The following is a 19378-nucleotide window of genomic DNA, read 5'->3' as shown; positions in this document are numbered from 1 at the left end:
TCAGTCAGAAGATATAAACAGCCTGCTATATGTAGCCACAACGTTGCTGATGTGCTTGTGTTTCCGTATATACAGGTGAGAAAAAGTCGTGAAAAGATGTATAAACGTGGTGGCACAAATGTATAATGAATGTGTAAGATTAACAGACTATCAGGAATGCAGATATGAGTTTTATATCAGAGTTTTGCAAGTTAAATGAGATAGCGTGTTGCGTTAAACAGTACATCGCCTAGTATGCTAATGAGGAAATCAGTACTATAGCAGCCTGTAGCCTGCTAAATACCAGTTGTGTGTATGTGCAGAATATTATCAGGGTGAGTGTGTTTTCAGCGTTAGAGTGAATGCAGACATTTTATGTTTCATGCAAGTTCAAAGAGAACATGAATGTTTCTGTACACGTCAGTCAGAAGACGTAAACAGCCTGGTGTATGTAGCCCCAACGTTGCTGATGTGCTTGTGTTTCCATATTTACAGAGCAACGGAAAATAAAGGAATCGAATTTTAAACTTATGCACGCCTAGAAGTCCCTTTGTTTCAAAGTGTGCAACACTTTGACAATACAAATGCACTGAATTGAGAGAGAGAGAGAGAGAGAGAGACAGACAGACAGACACACATACACACACACACACAGCCAGCAAGACACACACAGCCAGCCAGCTCAGCGATGACATCACAAACCTCTCTCTCAGCTGAATGCTATGACATCACACAGCACGTACATTCTGTTGCTTGCCTTCTGTCAACCACTCAGTGACTGCCAGCCAGACTGGCTGGCTGGATGGGGGGGCTGCTTGCTGCTGCGTACCTTAGCAAGCTTATTTGCTTGACCGCCCCTCCTCCTCCTCCGACCACATGCCCACCTATGCCCCAACAAGGCAGAGCCTCCCAAAAATGGTACAAACTCATCCACGTTCCCCTCCACGGAAAGCTTTAGCAAAAGGCGAAAGCGTTATACGTAATGAAGAGGAACCCGAGTCCAAGATGCTTCCAACCAGCCACCGGGCGCAGGCTATGCTCCAGGGGGCCAGGGTAACTGGACAGGGATGACAAACGCACAGAGAGAGAGAGAGAGAGAGAGAGATGCCCAAAATAAGGGACACATTCCTAACAAAATAATGAATGCCCACCCAGCCTTTGACAAAACTGAAAAGAAAGAAAAACGGTCAGTCCTCCTGGGGGAGGGACACACAGCCCCCCTGGCTGCCCAATATGTCGCCACCTGCCACAACCTGAGGGGCACAGTGACACACGAGTACCGGCTGTAAATAAAATGGAAATACTCGTTTGTAATGTATGTCATTGTATTTCAAAAAAGGAATCTGGAAATAGTAAACCTATTTTCTTTATTTGTATGTATTAAAGATCACATTTTATTACATTTTGTTTTTCTTTCATCTTATTGTTTTTTATAATTGTATTGTTTCTTTTCCATATATATGTATGCATGTATGCATGTTTGTATGTAGCAGGCATTCATTGGTCAGAAATCCAGACATTTTCTCCGGTGGTGAGTGGTGACAGGGATCGGGCTCGGTGTCTATGGTCATGTGCTTGTTTACTCTTCTCTCGGCTGCAACGTTCAAACTGCTCAAGCTTTTCCCTGTTAGGAATGTTGGGGTGAAGGAGCGTTGGCAAAATTGGAAGAGTCGTTCTCAGCTTTCGGCCCATCAAAAGTTCCCCTGGGCTGTATCCATTTGCTAATGGAGTGGAACGGTAAGCTAGCAGAGCTTGATAAGGATCATCTGTTTTCAAGAGCAGCTGTTTGATTGTCTGGACCGCCCTTTCCGCCTCTCCATTTGCCTGTGGATGTCGTGGGCTACTGGTAAGGTGTTGAAATCCGTACGCTTTTGCGAAGCAACTGAAGGTAGAACAGCAGTACTGGGGTCCATTGTGTGACACAACTGTCTCTGGAATTCTATGTCGTGCAAACAGTGCTTTGAGATGTTCCACAATGGCTGTTGAAGATGTAGATGACAGCTTGTCAATCTCTACATAACGGGAGTAGTAATCAACTGTAAGGAGGTATTTATGTCCTTTCAGTTCAAAAAGATCTGTGGCAACTTTTTGCCATGGATAATCAGGAAACTGAGACTCGTAGAGGTTCAACTGGGGGTCTTCTGAGTTTTCTGCAAATGTCACACCGTTCCACCAAAGTACCCATCTGGGTGCTGAGGCCAGGCCACCACACTGTTTGATTGGCCCTTTGCCTGCACTTGACAATGCTTTGATGTCCGTGATGGAGTCGGTTGAGAATCGTTGATCGAAGAGAAGGAGGTATCACCAGTATGCTCCCTTTCAGAAGAAGGCCATCTAGGACAGAGAGTGTGTGTCTCTCAAGCCAAAAAGGTCTCAGTTCATCTGTCCCTTTTATATTTAGAGGCCATCCATGCTCACAAAATGTCATGACTTGCTTGCAGATAGGGTCATCAAGCAGATTCTCAAGTTTTTGATCCAATCTGCTTTGTGAAGCAGGAAGATTAGTACTGATGTGTGCAAGATAAATATTGGTATCTTCCATGAGAGCTGAGTCAGCCTTGCTGACATAATTTTGACATGGCATCCTGGACAGTGTAATTTTGTGTGATATTGAAGAATCCCCTTTTAATTGCTCTCAGAAAAATCAGAATGTAGAGTAGATTGAATCAAACAGAGTCTTTATTCAAGCTGCTTGGAGAAAAGTAATACACACAGACACGCAGGTCTCTGTCCTTACTTCCCTAAAATCATAGAGCTTACATGATGTTATATACATATTGCGATATCCTGGACAGGGTGAGTTTGAACCAATAAGGGGGAGAAAACTCCCAATCTTCCCTCACTATCTTCCTGATTAAGCTTAAACACAATATTTTCTATTTTATGCCCAAATATGAAGACATATGTGACCATTTCGTTATTTATATTCCACACGTATCTAACGCATGTCTAGATAGGCAAAGGGGGGTCGTGTGCCCACTTCCCCATCTTCTTGTGGTTTTACAGAACATACGTTCTGTACTAAATTTGTATTTTGTGTCTGCAGAGAGATGCATCTGGTACAAACCGGTAGAAGCTGGTCTCGTTATGTGCTCTTTGGTGAACTCATGTACGGGGGGCTATTTGGGGCCTCTTCAGATATCTTCATATATCATATGAATATTTCATAAGATGCATGCGGAATCTCTGTAGCCTTGGTGGTAGGTCATCCAGGCTTTTGGTACTCAGCAAACTCACCAGTGGCTTGTGATCTGTCTCAAGCAGGAAATGTGCTCCTATGAGGTAACAACTAAATCATTCACATGCCCAAACAAGCGCTAGGGTTTCCTTCTCTATTTGAGCATAGCGTTGTTCTTTGGGCGTCAGTGTTCTTGAGGCATACGCTACCGGTTTCCACTGTGCATTGTTGTTTTGCAGGAGAACGCCCCCTAGACCGAAGGATGAGGCATCAGCTGCAACCTTGATATCCTTGTTAGGATCAAAAAATGCTAAAATGGGTGTCGACACAAGCTCAGCTTTTAGTAATGAGAATGCATTTTGCTGTACTGTAAGACCACAGATTTCTTTGAGAGAGAAGCTCGTGCAGGGGTTTAGTTTTCTCTGCCAAGTCAGGAATGAATTTCCCCAGTTGATTAACCATTCCAAGGAAGCTGCGCACTTCTGAAACATTTGTAGGTTTCTGCATGTTCTGAATGGCTGACAACTTGTCTGGGTCTGGCTGTATTCCTCGTGAGGATAACTTGTGGCCCAGGAATCTAATTTCAGTCTTGCCAAACTCACACTTTTTCTGATTTAGCGTGATTCCAGCACTCTGCAGTTTTGTCAAGGCAGCTTCTACTCATTGGTCATGCTCCTCGCTGGTGCGTCCAAAGATAAGGATGTCATCCATGTGGCAAATGATGCCTTCCATAATTTGACACATTCTCTTTTGAAAATGTTCTGGGGCAGAGGAAATTCCAAAAGGCAATCTCTTGAAACAGTAACGGCCAAATGGAGTGACGAATGTGGTCAGCTTTTGAGATTCTTTTAAGAGACAAATCTGCCAGAATCCAGAATTTGCATCAAGTTTTGAGAAGAATGCAGCACCCCCTAGCATGCCTAGTGTGTGGTCTACAGAAGGCAGGATGAATTTCTCCCGACGCACTGATTCATTTAATTTGGATCATGGATCATTTCAATAGCAAAGTTAACGGCATTAGAAAACAGATAGAACAGGAAACATACACAGATACTATAGCTGACACATGCAGTCCTTCACAGCCCCTGCCTACCTTGGACTTGTTTAACGTAGTAAATCACCAGGAATTGGTTTCCTTAAATATTAAAATGAAAACAACAACCTGCGCACTAGACCCTATACCCATTAACTGCTAAAACAATCTCTGCCATTAATTATTCACAGAATACACAATATTATTAATGTCTCTTTATGCTCAGGATCTGTTCCTGAATCGTTTAAAATAGCTGTAATTAAACCACTTCTTAAGAAATCCAGTGCCGACCCAAACCAACTTAAACACTATCGACCTATCTCAAATCTTCCCTTCCTTTCTAAGGTTCTAGGGAAAGTAGTTGCAAACCAATTACAAGCATTTTTAACTGATAATCATCTTTATGAAAAATTCCAATCAGGCTTCCGTTCCGGCCATAGTACAGAAACGGCCCTGTTAAAAGTATTGAACGACGTGTTTCAGTGTTATTATTTTATTAGACTTAAGTGCGGCTTTTGACACAATCGACCACAAAATCTTGATACACCACTTAGAAAACTGTATTGGCCTATCTCACAATGTGCTGTCATGGTTTAAATCATATCTGTCAAACAGACTCCAATATGTACAGATTAACGAGAACCACTCAAATTTAACTGAGGTTAAGTACAGAGTCCCACAGGGCTCAGTCCTCGGACCTATACTTTTTTCATTGTACATGCTCCCTTTAGGTGATATCATTTGACGACATAATATTAACTTTCACAGTTACGCAGACGACACACAATTATATCTGTCAGTAAATCCTAACAATACCATAGACCTAGAAAAACTAATTTGCTGTCTGTCTGAGATTAAAACATGGATGACAAAACATTTTCTTATGCTTAATTCTGACAAAACAGAAGTCCTAATTTTAGGAGACAAAAATCAAACTGTTCGAACTGAGTAATGATAACTTTAATTTCTCCCCTAAGGAGATGGCACGAAACCTGGGTGTCATTCTGTGATCATAATCTATCCTTTGAATCACGCATTCAGAATGTGTCGATATCTTCCTTCCTCCAGCTTAGAAACATTGCTAGACTAAGACAATTCCTCTCGTTACAGGACACTGAGAAATTGATACACGTATTTGTTACATCTAGATTGGATTACTGTAATGCCATTCTGTCAGGCAGCACAAACAGAGCTATTTCTGCACTTCAGTTAGTCCAAAATGCTGCTGCAAGAATTCTAACAAAAACTAAAAAACATGAACACATCACTCCAGTATTAGCTTCTCTTCACTGGCTGCCCGTGCGCTACAGGATAGACTTTAAAGTTCTCTTATTAACATTTAAAGCACTAAAGGGACTGGCTTTAGTTAAAAGATCTCCTTAAGATCTCCTTAAGATCTACTTAAAAGATCTCCTTATCGATTACACTCCAGGTCGGCCATTGAGATCACAGGAAGCCGGTTACTTAGTGCTCCCTAAAATACACAACAAAACTGCAGGTGGTAGGGCATTCAGTTATAGGGCCCCGAAGCTGTGGATTGATCTTCCAGCCAATGTAAGAGATGCCCCCTCGGTCTTAGCCTTTAAATCACGTCTGAAGACTCATCTGTTTAGTCTCTGTTTTTCTAGCCCATAGTGCCGCCGGTGTGCCATGGACATGCAATTGCACAACTGTCTTTGGAAATGTCCTGCACTGCATGACCAGTATCTGAGCACAACTGCCTTCTTGTCTTCCAGCAACAGCCCCCTCTGAGGGTCCAACGAGGCACCTCGTCCCCCACCATGGAAGTCTGATGAGGCACAACCTAGCCCAGAGGCACCTCACCACAGAGGGTCAACAGGGCATCCACACCCAAGGTCTGACGAGCCATCGCAACCCAAAGTCTGTTGATGGTCCAACCCCCCCCCCCCCCTGATGGCCAGCGAGAGGCCTCCTCCAGAGGGAAGAGCACAGCCAGCAGCACTGATAAAGAACTTTCTGATCTCTTTGATGCTGTAATAACCATACTGCCTGGAGGGGAGGCAACTGAAGACTGTATAGGAAGTTGAAGAAAGTGTTTTGTGATAATTATATAATGTTTTATATTAATACTAGCATTAGAAGTAGTTTGTATACAGACTGAGCAGATTAGATTTAGCAGGACAACAAGGTTGATTTGTTAGAAACTCCTGTCAGTAATAAAAGATCACACAGTGCCGAAATAGCCTACAGCTGTCTGCTGAGAATTTGTTTATGACTTAACCGTTTCTCAAGATAGGCAGGAATTGTTTCTGTTAATGAGCGATTGACACTAGGTAAATAACGGCCGTGGGATCGCATCTTCCTAGTGCACATCAAAGACAGACATCTGCTTTTTGTATCCATCACCTCTTCACGGGAGGACAGATCGTAAACGGACCCAGACCTGTATCTTCTGATTGGATGAACGGCCATAAGATGTTACGTCATTTTCCTATAAAGTTGTACTCATGTTTGTAAACATTAAGTCCTCACTGAAGGAATTATTCCTGACGTGGGGCTTCCGAGCCGGCTTGATTAAAGTTCTATTTGCTTTATCTCCACGACTTCTCCACTTATTTCCGAGACGTTTCTACACAACCATTAGGCATATGGCCCTAAGCTGTGGACCCCCAGAGATTCATTTTCTCCTACATGCCATCCATAGGAGTTTTTTTGTTTTTCTCTCCTCCGTGCCTAAATGGTTTATTTACTTAAATGTTCACTCACTTTATTCTAGATCATGTAAAATGTTTACAGGTCTATATTTTATTTTATTGTATTTATGTATTTTATTTTGCTGTACGTTTGTTGTATGTTTACCAGTCTGTAAAGTGCTCTTTGGCTACCCTGCAAAGGGCGCTATACAAATAAAAATTGATTGATTGATTGATTGATGTGCAATAAATCAATCAAAACAATGAACTTTTGATTAAAGGGCAAAACTGCCAAATAAAACACAATTAAACAAAATGGTCAAATGTATTGAAATTAACTGAAAATGCACCAGATAAATCATAAAACAAATAAAACAATGAAAATAAAAACAAAACAAAAATGATCTGATGCATTTAGAATTAAAATCAAAACAGTCAATGCGTTTGACAAAAGAACAAAACAAAACAACCAAAGAACCAAAACAAAACAAGTGCATTTAAAATCAAAACATTAGTTTAAAAGCAATTAAAACTCTTTTTTTTTTAAAAGCAAACATTTCTGTATAAAAGGTTAAAAGATCTCAATTTGTTTCTCTTCCTCTCCACTCCCCCCGAGGGCCCACGCCCTATTTGCATAGGTATTTAATAAAATAAATTAAATTAGAAAAAGAGAACAAAATAAAGTTTTGATAAAAAAAGTACAAAAAAAAAAGTACAAAACCCACACAGACATACATCCATTAGATCTTAAGTCCAATGCCTTAACCACTCAGCCACCTGGGTGTTACTAATTAGTATAAGTTACTAAGTTGAAGGGTGTATTAATTAATCATGAGAAAATGAACCATGAAGAGAGATTAAAAGAGATCTATTATATGCCTAAAGAAGCCAGTAGTTTTGGAGGACTCGATACACTACTGAGAAGTGCCAGAGCAAAGGGTGACCATGTGAAAAGAGAACATGTTTCACAATGGTTATCAGATCAATATATATACACAGTGCACAGACCAGCATGGGTGAGGTTTAAGAGGAACTTGACACTGGTACAAGACATTGACTGGCAATGGCAGGCAGACCTGGTGGAAATGGGTCAGTTCTCTAAGTTCAACAACGGTATGAAATACATTCTAACCTGTATAGATGTGTTGTCCAAATACGCCTGTGCAGTACCGTTAAAAAACAAAATGGGTCAGCAAGTGTGCGCAGCCTTTAAAAGAATATTCACCCAAGGGTGTGTTCCAAAGAAACTGCAGACAGATCAGGGGAAAGAGTTCCTCAACCATGGTTTTCAAAGTCTTCTCAAGCAATACCAAATTGTACATTTTCTGACAAATAGTAAAGTGAAAGCCAGTGTGGTAGAGAGATTCAATAGGACTATAAAATTGAAAATGTGGACTGTGTATGGGTCATTTGTTAAAAGCAAACCTTCAAAATTTAAGTTTAAAGAAGGTGATCATGTGAGGGTGTCGAGAATAAAAGGGAAATTTGAAAAGGGGTATGAGCAGACATTCACAGATGAAATATTCATAGTTAAAGAATGTGTGCCTGGATTAAGGCCTATTTACAAACTAAAAGATTATGCTGGTGACGACATAAAAGGGCAGTTTTACACCGAAGAGTTACAAAAGATAAACACAAATGGTGACAGAGTCTATCGAATACAGAACATTTTAAACTCCAGAGGCCGTGTTTGGAATAAACAAGTTTTATTCAAATGGCTGGGTTGGGGAGTTAAATTTAATAGTTGGATCAAAGCTTCAGAGGTGAAAGACATAGCCCCGGGGGTTGTGAGAGGATAAAAAAATGAGTGAAAATGGATTTTACCTGACTTTAACCAGTAATTCCTCGGAGACACTATTTCCTAACAACAAGAGCTCCAACTTCACTGACCATATAGCCAAATCCATCGATCTACCAGGTAAATGGGAGGTAGGGATGGTGGAGATGAACTACCTCATGACCATCAATACATTTGACAGGAAACAGAGCTTCGAATTGCATTCTGAGACAACCGATACAAACTGGTATTATGAAATATCACAAGGCTACTATAAAAACATTGATGTATTGTTAACAGCCATGAATAATGCTGTCAAGGCCGTCCCCACATCGCCCAAGGTATACTTTCAATACAACTGTATTAGTAGAAGCGTGAGGCTTTTCGGGGATTCGACTTTATTGTTTTTTACACGTCTTGGGGTTCATACCCGAGAAGGGGTAAAAAAAATCGCCCCATCCTGCGGATATTACTGCGGGTTTTAACCACATGTATATTTATACCGATATAATTGAACACCAACTAGTGGGTGACACGTATGCCCCGCTTCTGCATTGTGTGCCTAAAAAAGGGGAAGAAGGCAAGTTTGTTACACTGTTATATGATAAGCCCCACTATGTCCCGCTGAGCATGGATCAATTCGATACCATCAGCATTGAAATAAAGACTGATCAGAACGAATATGTCACATTCGCATACGGCAAAGTGATAGTGAAGTTGCATTTCCGACCTGTTAGATTATTATTATTATTATTATTATTTTTATTTCTTGGCAGACGCCGTTATCCAGGGCGACTTACAACATAAGTGCAAACAAAGTGCAAAAATACAGAGAAGTACAAGGCACAACCACTTTTAAATCATGGTGATTGTTAAAAACTATGGAGACCCGCACATGTATAGGAACTACTACAAGTATCAGGCGGGTAACGGCCTCCCCGGTTTCGCCGGGATGCCGGTACAATACGGTGCAGGTGTAGCTGGTATATTTAGATCATTATTCAGAAAAGCTATGCCTTTTCTGAGACGCGGATTAGAAATTGTCAAACCACACGTCAGATCGACTGCCACAAACATAGCTAAAGATGTGGTCGGGCAGGTGCGGTAGCCAGTAGAATAAACGCTCCGAAACAGGAGGGCTCGGGACTAATGTATATCAGGACAGGCAATAATGCTTCTGTGTGTGTGTGTGTGTGTGTGTGTTTAAGCTTAATGACATGTGACATTCTCATATATGTAACGCCTGCTAACCTGATAATAAAATATTATATACACATGAATTATGTTTATATGTAGTTAATAAATCCATACATACAAACACCATTGTTTATCACGTGTTACATTTTTTATTCAGCACACTTATCACAAAAAACAAATAAACAAAAACAGTTAAACACCACTGATAATGTTCTTTGACATGCAAACACAATAATAATAATAATAATAATAATAATAATAATAATAATAATAATAATACGTTTTATTATCAGAATCACACAAGGATTAAACATTTTACAGATAACAACAATTTATGTATTTCTATAGCCTATATATAAACAAACGACAACCAAAATAATAATACAATAAATAAAACCATGAGGACCCGCTTTACAGAGACAGCCATGGTAATTTTCCAACCAGCCGGTGCTTCTTAGTAGGCTGAGCTCTTTGTGGCTCCATCGAAATATCAAAGTCTGGTTCAGGAGAAATAGGATTTCTCTGTATAGACATAGAACTGTCTCTAGTAGGCGTAATTTTCAGTTTCTCCAACACCTCCCTGTTAATTCTGTTAGACAGTACCGAACTGGGGATGTTAATCTCCGCCATCGCCATCATAAAACTGCCCCAACCTTTTGGGGCTCTGTCTGCGGCAAGCGTATGTGGCTGTGTGACAGCCCTAACCAGATCAATCACATGAGACCCGCGAACAGGGCCTTGTACACAAATTCCCCATTCTCGTTCCAGGTAGCTATAGAATTGTTGGACACCATTTTATTAAGTAATATTTCGGCATTTTTCTTTTGCCTTTGCGGGATAGCGTCTAAAATTTCATCGAAAACAGGCTCTGTGTGCGGTTTTTCGGCCGGGATATCGGTGTCAGGCATCTGCAAAGTCAAAGTGGCTTTTTCAGATTCTGCCTGCCGCGTCAGGGCCAAGTACCTCTGCAACACTTGTGCATAGCGTTTCGCTTTGTCATATTCACCCAATTGAGAGTTTTGCAGAATATCTTTCATTTCACCATCCAATTTATACGTGGCTATTTTCCTGATGTCGTGTTCAACTGGAAAGTCCTCTTTAATTCGGTCCATCTGTTTCTGAGGTACTAGATACATTTTCTCAGTCAGTAAGCCGGTAATGAGGGGGTGGCAATACTTAGCAAATTACCGATAACCCCCCCAGGCTGATTGATTAGATTTCTCTTTCTCTTAACAGAAACTGTCTTTTTACAAAGAGTTTTTATAATGTGGTCACTTTTCTTGAGTTTCCGAAATTGTTTATCGCTCAAGCGGATGTTGCCTTTCAGTGTATTTTGAGCGATTTCTGGCAGCCTGCACCAGGTCGCTCCCCGCGGCGCACAAAATGGCCTTCCTCTGTTGCGGGGTGGCTTTAAGCAGCAGCTGCAGGAGAGCGAGGTTTCTCTTCATGCGCGATGACATACTGACAGCCAGAGTCACAGACAGCAAATGCGCTCAAAGCTGGAAAGCCAACGGCTTTTACTTTCTCTGTTTTTTATACACATAAACCACCGGGTATCAGGGGGGAAAAGACCCGTCATTAAACGGTATTCATCAGGGGTATTTGACATGAGATCGACAAATAAGTATTCGAAAGACTTCTTGGTGGCATCTTCAAAAGCTTCCAAAAAATATTGAGATTTGCCTGGATACATCTGTCGAGCTAACATTGTAATCTGTAATTTATGTCTCGGGTTTTTGAAAAGGACCATATATTTGGTGTTTAAAGTGATAGTTCTACTTTTCCGTCCCTGACAAAACACATTCTGTACAATATATAAAATACTGAGGTTTCTGTGGTGCACGTATTTAGTGAAGGCTTTTTCAATCGCATCGCTTTCACATGCCTTTTCCATAAGATCATCAATAATCAACATGTTTACTTTACCACATGGTAGTAATTCATCGTCATTAAATGTTTCAGGCAACATGTCTATAAATTTAATAAAAGGGTATTTTAACTTCAGTTCTTTATAGAGCGGCTGCATGCAACTATAACACCAAACAATATTATCCGGCATGCACAATAACACACGGCTACCATTGTCTAATAATTGTCTTATAAAAAAACAATTTGAGGGCCCTGACAATATACATGAAAACTGGTGCTGTAGTCTAAAATCCATTGCTCAATACCCGTAGGGCAAGGATGTAAGGTCTGGTCCCAGGACACGTTTATCATACATGACTTTCAGTGTCTTTTGCAGTGTTCTCGTTTCTAAGTGCCAGTCACGCTTAACACGTTCTATCCCCGGTTGCCGCAGTGTAATGTTTTTTATTTCACCATTTGCACCAGCCTCCTTATCCGCATAGTCAAGTATCAAATCTTTTAGGCTATCGAAATTAATTTTCTCACTATTAGCCACGTTTAATGTGACACCCTTTACCTTGATACAACCTTTCCCTTCTGAGAGCTTATATCCATAGGATTTAGGTCCTGTTGCAACAAACTCTGTAATGGGCTGGTCTGGAGGCAGCTCACTTATCAATTGACCCAGATAATCTCCTAATTCGGGGTCCCACTGGTTTGGCCTGCTTACATAAATGATTGAATCAGTGTCATAATACAAACAATGATCTTGTAATGCATCCAGAAGAGAGTACAGTTCTAACCTAGCATAGGCAGTGGTGAAACTGGCGATACAAATATTTACATTTGATAGCTGTGTGTAGTGCTCTTTTGCCCGTTTCCAGGTGACACAGGCACAGTCATCGTCAATAAAATCACAAGACGAGACCTCGTGGTATGGTGCAAACACATATTTAAATAATTCGTTGGGGTCTCTCACAATTCTGGTGTTTTGTAAATCAGGTCTTTGTCCAAATTTCCCCATAAAGAATTCAAAAACAGTTTTGAAATCTGTCTTTTGGCCGGATTCTTAGTAATGTTGTAATGGCCCAAGTGTACCCCCTCTCTGTCATAATACTCTCTGATGTAGCGTTCACGGTCTGTGTCATTTTTGCACCACTCGGGGTAGCCTGAAGCTTCTTGTTTGAGTTTTAAATGCGTTTTAATATAGTCACTAAACAACGTGTTGGTCGAGTGCTTAAAGTGCCAGATCTCGTATATTTCAGCTATTCTGTAACCCTTTATCTATAGCAGCCAGCAGCTCTGGCGTGCACCAGACAGGTAGTCTGTTCGTCACTGTGTGTGCAGGGGGAGCCCTGTTGGGTGTCAGCGCACGTCCGACAGAGAGTAAAGAAACGTTTTTTACCAACTCTGGTGTCTTTCGTGTCTATTATCTTGCTAAACAAAATACCTTTTATACGCCTCCGTGCCCCACCTTGCATATTTCTAATGACTGTGACCGTTATTCTCAAACTACCATCTATTAGGATTTCGGTGTGACTTTGTTGTAAATTAGCTATGCTTTCTAGGAAATCTGTGGCATCCAGCTCCCCCAAATGTTGCCTCCTTGAATAGAAAGGATTATTTAATGACCCCGAGCTCAGTCTAAGCTGTACAAAATCATTAGGACCCACATTGTGTGATATTTTATTTAACAGCCCTTGCACAGCACCATGCACAATATGCACGGCCTCCGTGTACGATTCTACCAGATCCAGATTCACAAACCTGAATTCTTCATAAAACTCCATTCCCCGAAACCTGTTAATTTCCCGGTCATAGCGACGAATATGCTCCAAAAACACCCAAGGCGGGTCCCCGCCATCACCACCCTCAACCATTTGTTCATCATTTTCATTATTCACCTCTAACATTGCAACATCACCACCCCCAATCTGATTATCATTATTATTCGCTTCTAATGCTAACCCATCAGACAGATCCAAATCTATATATTCCTGAATTTCCAAGTCTGGTTGGTTATTATCAGTTTCTAATGCTAATCCATCAGACACATCCAAATCTATATATTCTTGAATTTCCAAGTCTGGTTGGTTATTATTATCAGCTTTTAATGCTAATTCATCAGACACATCCAAATCTATATATTCCTGAATTTCCAAGTGGTCATCAGCAGGCACTGTGCTTAAATTTTCAGACTGTAATGGTGTCTGTAATCCTGCTAATTGTGACACATCCATTCTAGATTTAAGCCTATGCAACATTCTTTTGGCTGCATTAATCTTCTTTATCAGTACTGCCGTGATTACATGTGCAGACCGATTGTGTCTTTGCATCTTAGTTGTTTCATTGTTTGTCAAATGCGTTTTTCAGAAGTGGCTATTTTCTGTATCAGCTCCTCATCTTGTAGACAGACTGCTTCACTCACAGCGGGACCATTCAGCAAACTCTCATCAGAAACGATGTTATACCCTTTTTGTGTAACACATTTGTCAAAACATGTATTTTTCTATGAGCTGTGTTTAAATCTTCTACTAGTTGCCAACAAATGTGACATATTTTGCTAAACAACAGGGCCCTAGAATCATCAGAGGTCTGAATGCCTGTACAGGGTATTTGTTCACCTGACCTGTCTATCTCTTCATGCACCCTCGGAGTGGCATTAGCTGTGCTATTTGTCCGCTTACCTCTTTTTACAGTAGCGGGTATCATTTTGATCACTTTCACACTGTGTACCTCCACATCTGAGGGGTCCTCAATAACCCGCTGTCTTTTACAAGCAGGGTTCCGTTTAGGTGTCACCACCTGCTCGTCATCAGTTGAATCTTGAGCAGCACAGGCTGTCTTACTGCGTGCTTTTCTTAGTTCTCCACAACTGAATTGTACTTTTTTTTTCAAAGTGTCTGTGGTCAGTGTGGATGGCGACTGTTCGCCATGTCGTAAACCTGTAGCTTCCTTATCAATACGTCCTGTTTTCTTCAGAAGTGGGCTCCTTGCCCCCCCTTTCACTGGCCTCTGTAGGGGGCCTGCTTGCCCTGGCCGCAAAGCGTTTTCAGCTATGAGAAACACATAGAAGTTGTTATGGTATCTTGCTTTGTACCGTAACTTTCATGGCATTTGGAAAACAATAAATAATAATAAAAACACATCAGTAACCCAATGAATGTTACATACCACAATTAAAAGTTTGTTCTGAGACTTGGACAGGGTGGGGCCGTGCATAGGTATGCGAGTTAAAGGTTGCCTCGCCAGTCTCCGTCTCTGAAAATACAGTGAGGGAAAAAAATATTTGATCCCCTGCTGATTTTGTATGTTTGCCCACTGACAAAGAAATGATCAGTCTATAATTTTAATGGTAGGTGTATTTTAACAGCGAGAGACAGAATAACAACAACAAAATCCAGAAAAACATTTTAAAAAGTTATAAATTGATTTGCATGTTAATGAGGGAAATAAGTATTTGATCCCCTATCAATCAGCAAGATTTCTGGCTCCCAGGTGTCTTTTATACAGGTAACGAGCTGAGATTAGGAGCACTCCCTTTAAGAGAGTGCTCCTAATCTCAGCTCGTTACCTGTATAAAAGACACCTGTCCACAGAAGCAATCAATCAATCAGATTCCAAACTCTCCACCATGGCCAAGACCAAAGAGCTGTCCAAGGATGTCAGGGACAAGATTGTAGTCCTACACAAGGCTGGAATGGGCTACAAGACCATCGCCAAGCAGCTTGGTGAGAAGGTGACAACAGTTGGTGCGATTATTCGCAAATGGAAGAAACACAAAATAACTGTCAGTCTCCCTCGGTCTGGGGCTCCATGCAAGATCTCACCCCGTGGAGTTTCAATGATCATGAGAACGGTGAGGAATCAGCCCAGAACTACACGGGTAACACACTACGCCGTGAAGGACTGAAATCCTGCAGCGCCTGCAAGGTCCCCCTGCTCAAGAAAACACATGTACAGGCCTGTCTGAAGTTTGCCAATGAACATCTGAATGATTCAGAGGAGAACTGGGTGAAAGTGTTGTGGTCAGATGAGACCAAAATCGAGCTCTTTGGCATCAACTCAACTCGCCGTGTTTGGAGGAGGAGGAATGACCCCAAGAACACCATCCCCTCCGTCTAACATGGAGGTGGAAACATTATGCTTTGGGAGTGTTTTTCTGCTAAGGGGACAGGACAACTGCACCGCACCAAAGGGACGATGGACAGGATGTACCATCAATTCTTGGGTGAGAACCTCCTTCCCTCAGCCAGGGCATTGAAAATGGGTCGTGGATGGGAATTCCAGCATGACAATGACCCAAAACACACAGCCAAGGCAACAAAGGAGTGGCTCAAGAAGAAGCACATTAAGGTCCTGGAGTGGCCTAGCCAGTCTCCAGACCTTAATCCCATAGAAAATCTGTGGAGGGAGCTGAAGGTTCGAGTTGCCAAACGTCAGCCTCGAAACCTTAATGACTTGGAGATGATCTGCAAAGAGGAGTGGGATAAAATCCCTCCTGAGATGTGTGCAAACCTGGTGGCCAACTACAAGAAATGTCTGACCTCTGTGATTGCCAACAAGGGTTTTGCCACCAAGTACTAAGTCGAAGGGGTCAAATACTTATTTCCCTCATTAACATGCAAATCAATTTATAACTTTTTTGAAATGCGTTTTTCTGGATTTTTTTGTTGTTATTCTGTCTCTCACTGTTAAAATACACCTACCATTAAAATTATAGACTGATCATTTCTTTGTCATGGGCAAATGTACAAAATCAACAGGGGATCAAATACTTTTTTACGTGTTGTTTACTCCCAATGCGTTTATCCCCCACAACTGTCAACATGAAAAGTGAAAACAGACATTGATACCGTAACTTTACACATTATTTGTCATTATGTTTTAGAAGATACAATGTATAATTATTTCATAATATGAAATACCTTGTTCTATATCATACTATAAAATCTGAACGGCATTGTGCGGCTTTGAACACATTGCTCGGCCCTACCTTCAGAACTCGCGCTTCCTGCGGTTTGGAAGGCGATGGTGGTGCCGGACACGTGGCTGTTTGGTCCCGCAGTGATGGCTCTGTTATTCTACGCTGCAGTATCTCCGCTCTTTGCAAGTCCACAGCCGGTAATTTCGCTGAAATAATACAAGCATATATACATTAACTATGTACCATGTACTAATACTTTTGAACCAGACTATATTACTATACATACCCCGCCCCAATATCCCTGTTTCAGAACTATACTTACCATCAATACATGATACTAGTTCCAGTAGTTCTGTCTTGTCGAAGAGGTCCCAGTCAGTTGACATGATGAACATGGTGGTGGTTAATATATTGTTGACAATGTGCCGTGGTATAGCAATGGCTGTGTCTGACTTGAAAATGTGACAAACAGTAATGCTTATTTATTGGGCCAGAATGTGTGTGCATTTTACATTACAGTATCATCACTTAGCAAGGTCATTTTACATTTGTACCCTACTGGAGTCATCTAAGTGAAGCCCCTTGCTGAAGGGTACAACAGCATTGCTACACCTATGGTTTGAACTCCCCACCTTCTAGTTATGAGTCCAGAGCCCTAACCGCTACTCCATAGTGCTACCTATTTTAAAACCCAACCAATTTCACAACTTGTATTCCGTAACACATTCCGAGCAACCACCAAAAAATGTTTTTTCTCCCCCCAACCCAAACATTTGAGAAAAAACGGCCTCCAACTCCGCCTACCCCCACAGCCTCAAACGAACCCTCAGCCCCCTTTCACTGTATAAAACATGGACATGCAGACATTGAAAACATGTCATCAGGTCGGCTCGGCCAGCTCTCAGCTAACATCTGGAAGAATCCCTGCTCGCTATGGAAACACCGACCAAGAAGAGCTCCCCTAACGGCCACGCCACTGATGCCCACTCTGCTAATGACAATACTGGGGCCCCAAGCACAAAACTTAGAAGGACTGGAGGTACAGACACGAAAGAGGTAAAACTTTATTTTTACTTAGCAAAAATGTGTTTAGAATATTATTATTATTTTTAAACTTATACCTGTTATGGTTGTATGAGTGAATTTAAATCATTTTTTTTCTTATTTGTTTATTTAACAACAGACAGGTGTAGGTATCCCACCGCCTGAGCCCCAGTGAAGCTGCCCAGATGTCTGATGAAGATGAAGGCATCAACACTGCTAATGAGTCTGATGATGATGATGACGAGGACCCTGACCATGGCAGTGAGGATGAAAACAGCACCTCTGACACTGACGGGGAAGTTGGGCAATCAGCCGAAAGAGAGGTAAATATAAAGGCCTTAGAACCTTCTATAGTCATGTACTTATTTACTTAGATACTCATTTCAGTTTTAAGTGTTATTTTATTTTCTCTTCATTAGAATAATGGCAGCCCTGACACCTGTGATATTGATTCCTCTGTCAGCTCTTTAAGACCACGAACAAGACAGAACATTGCCTGCTTCTGTTCTTGCCTTGCTAGAACTCACAAGAGTTTTGATTCAGACAGTGAAGGTGTGAGATATAATTGTAAAAACCAGGATGAGCATGTGTAGCCCGCGTGTTACAACATTGTATAGGCCGTGAATCACTTGATAAGTGTGAGTAAAGCCCTGCAGGGGCCTCAAATCTAGGCCCTAGCCCGGCATGCTCAGGCCCGAGTCCGACTGGAGCCTGTTTTTTTTTTTTTTTTTTTTTTTCATTACACAGCCTATACTACTGTTGCAGCCATTAAAATAGTTCAGTTTTGTTTTTAATGGCAAAGTATTTATATTTATTTTCGTTTCTTTATTAAGTTAATTAAAAAAAATGTTTGTTAAATTAAAGTTTTTGATTTTTAAAGTGACGACAGTGAGTTGATCACGTTTGATCAATTTAGGCTTCAAATCAGCACTTGACTTGCCTACAATAAAATCCATAGATATAAAACACTTCAAGCATATCACACAATGTTAGTTTAAATGTTCATTATCACCACCACAGTAAAAATGCATTTTTGACAAGCTGAGGCAGGCTGCTCTGCTGCTCGCAACGGCGTGCGAAAAAATGAACGAACGGGCTATACGATCTAAACAAATAAAATAAAACACGCAGGTTATCTTACCTCAAAAATCAAGGTGTCACCACAGAACATGGCCATTCTTATGTCCAATAGTTTCCAACAGTTAGACTAATGAAAATAAAGTCCAATCAAATGAAAAACAAGACAGCCTCCTAGTCTTAACATGGTTACAGAACAGTCTCTTACAGAGCATCGTGGAGAAAAAGCACAGCATCCACAGTGGACGGTTTCAGTCCAGTGATGCTTTCTTCTCTAACTCTTCCAGCTGCGCTGAAGGCGCTCGCTGCTGCTGCCACTGGCGGGGACACTTATGCCCCGTTTCCACTGGCGGATGCGTCCGTGTTTTGTGGAGGTTAAATGTCTGGTGCTGGACGTGTCCGTAAGCGTCGGTCCCCACTGAGGACATGATTCACTTTCAGGAGCGGAGGTGTGTGTTTGACTTGAGACACAGGGAATAGATAAGATACATTGTGTCAGAAGATATAAGGGCCGTGTGCGACCACGAAGAAATTGCAGTTTTATTAGCAGGATGGAGTGAAATTCACGTACAGAAACAATGACTGCTTACAGTTAATATCCGAGTGTATTAAAAACTTGGATTTCACAGGACTGGTGCAGTGCCGTGATTACTTAAAATAAACT

The 19378-nt window shown here is 41.3% G+C and overlaps 1 protein-coding gene and 1 non-coding gene across 2 annotated transcripts; one reads left to right on the top strand and one right to left on the bottom strand.

Moving 5' to 3' along the window:
* Window positions 1–866: 866 nt before the first annotated feature.
* LOC136763775 (U5 spliceosomal RNA) lies at window positions 867–981 on the bottom strand. The gene has a single exon (XR_010821088.1). It is a non-coding gene; the product is annotated as a U5 spliceosomal RNA (small nuclear RNA).
* Window positions 982–7683: 6702 nt separating this feature from the next.
* Window positions 7684–8643, top strand: LOC136763608 (uncharacterized). Its single transcript, XM_066717726.1, has one exon. The coding sequence runs from the start codon at window positions 7684–7686 to the stop codon at window positions 8641–8643; it is 960 nt and encodes a 319-aa protein (XP_066573823.1).
* The last annotated feature ends 10735 nt before the right edge of the window (window positions 8644–19378 follow it).

Source organism: Amia ocellicauda, chromosome 11 (genome assembly GCF_036373705.1).
Source record: "Amia ocellicauda isolate fAmiCal2 chromosome 11, fAmiCal2.hap1, whole genome shotgun sequence".
In the NCBI taxonomy this organism is placed as follows: domain Eukaryota; kingdom Metazoa; phylum Chordata; class Actinopteri; order Amiiformes; family Amiidae; genus Amia; species Amia ocellicauda.
Note: the sequence above shows the minus strand (reverse complement) of the source record. Positions and strands in the feature narration are given on the sequence as shown.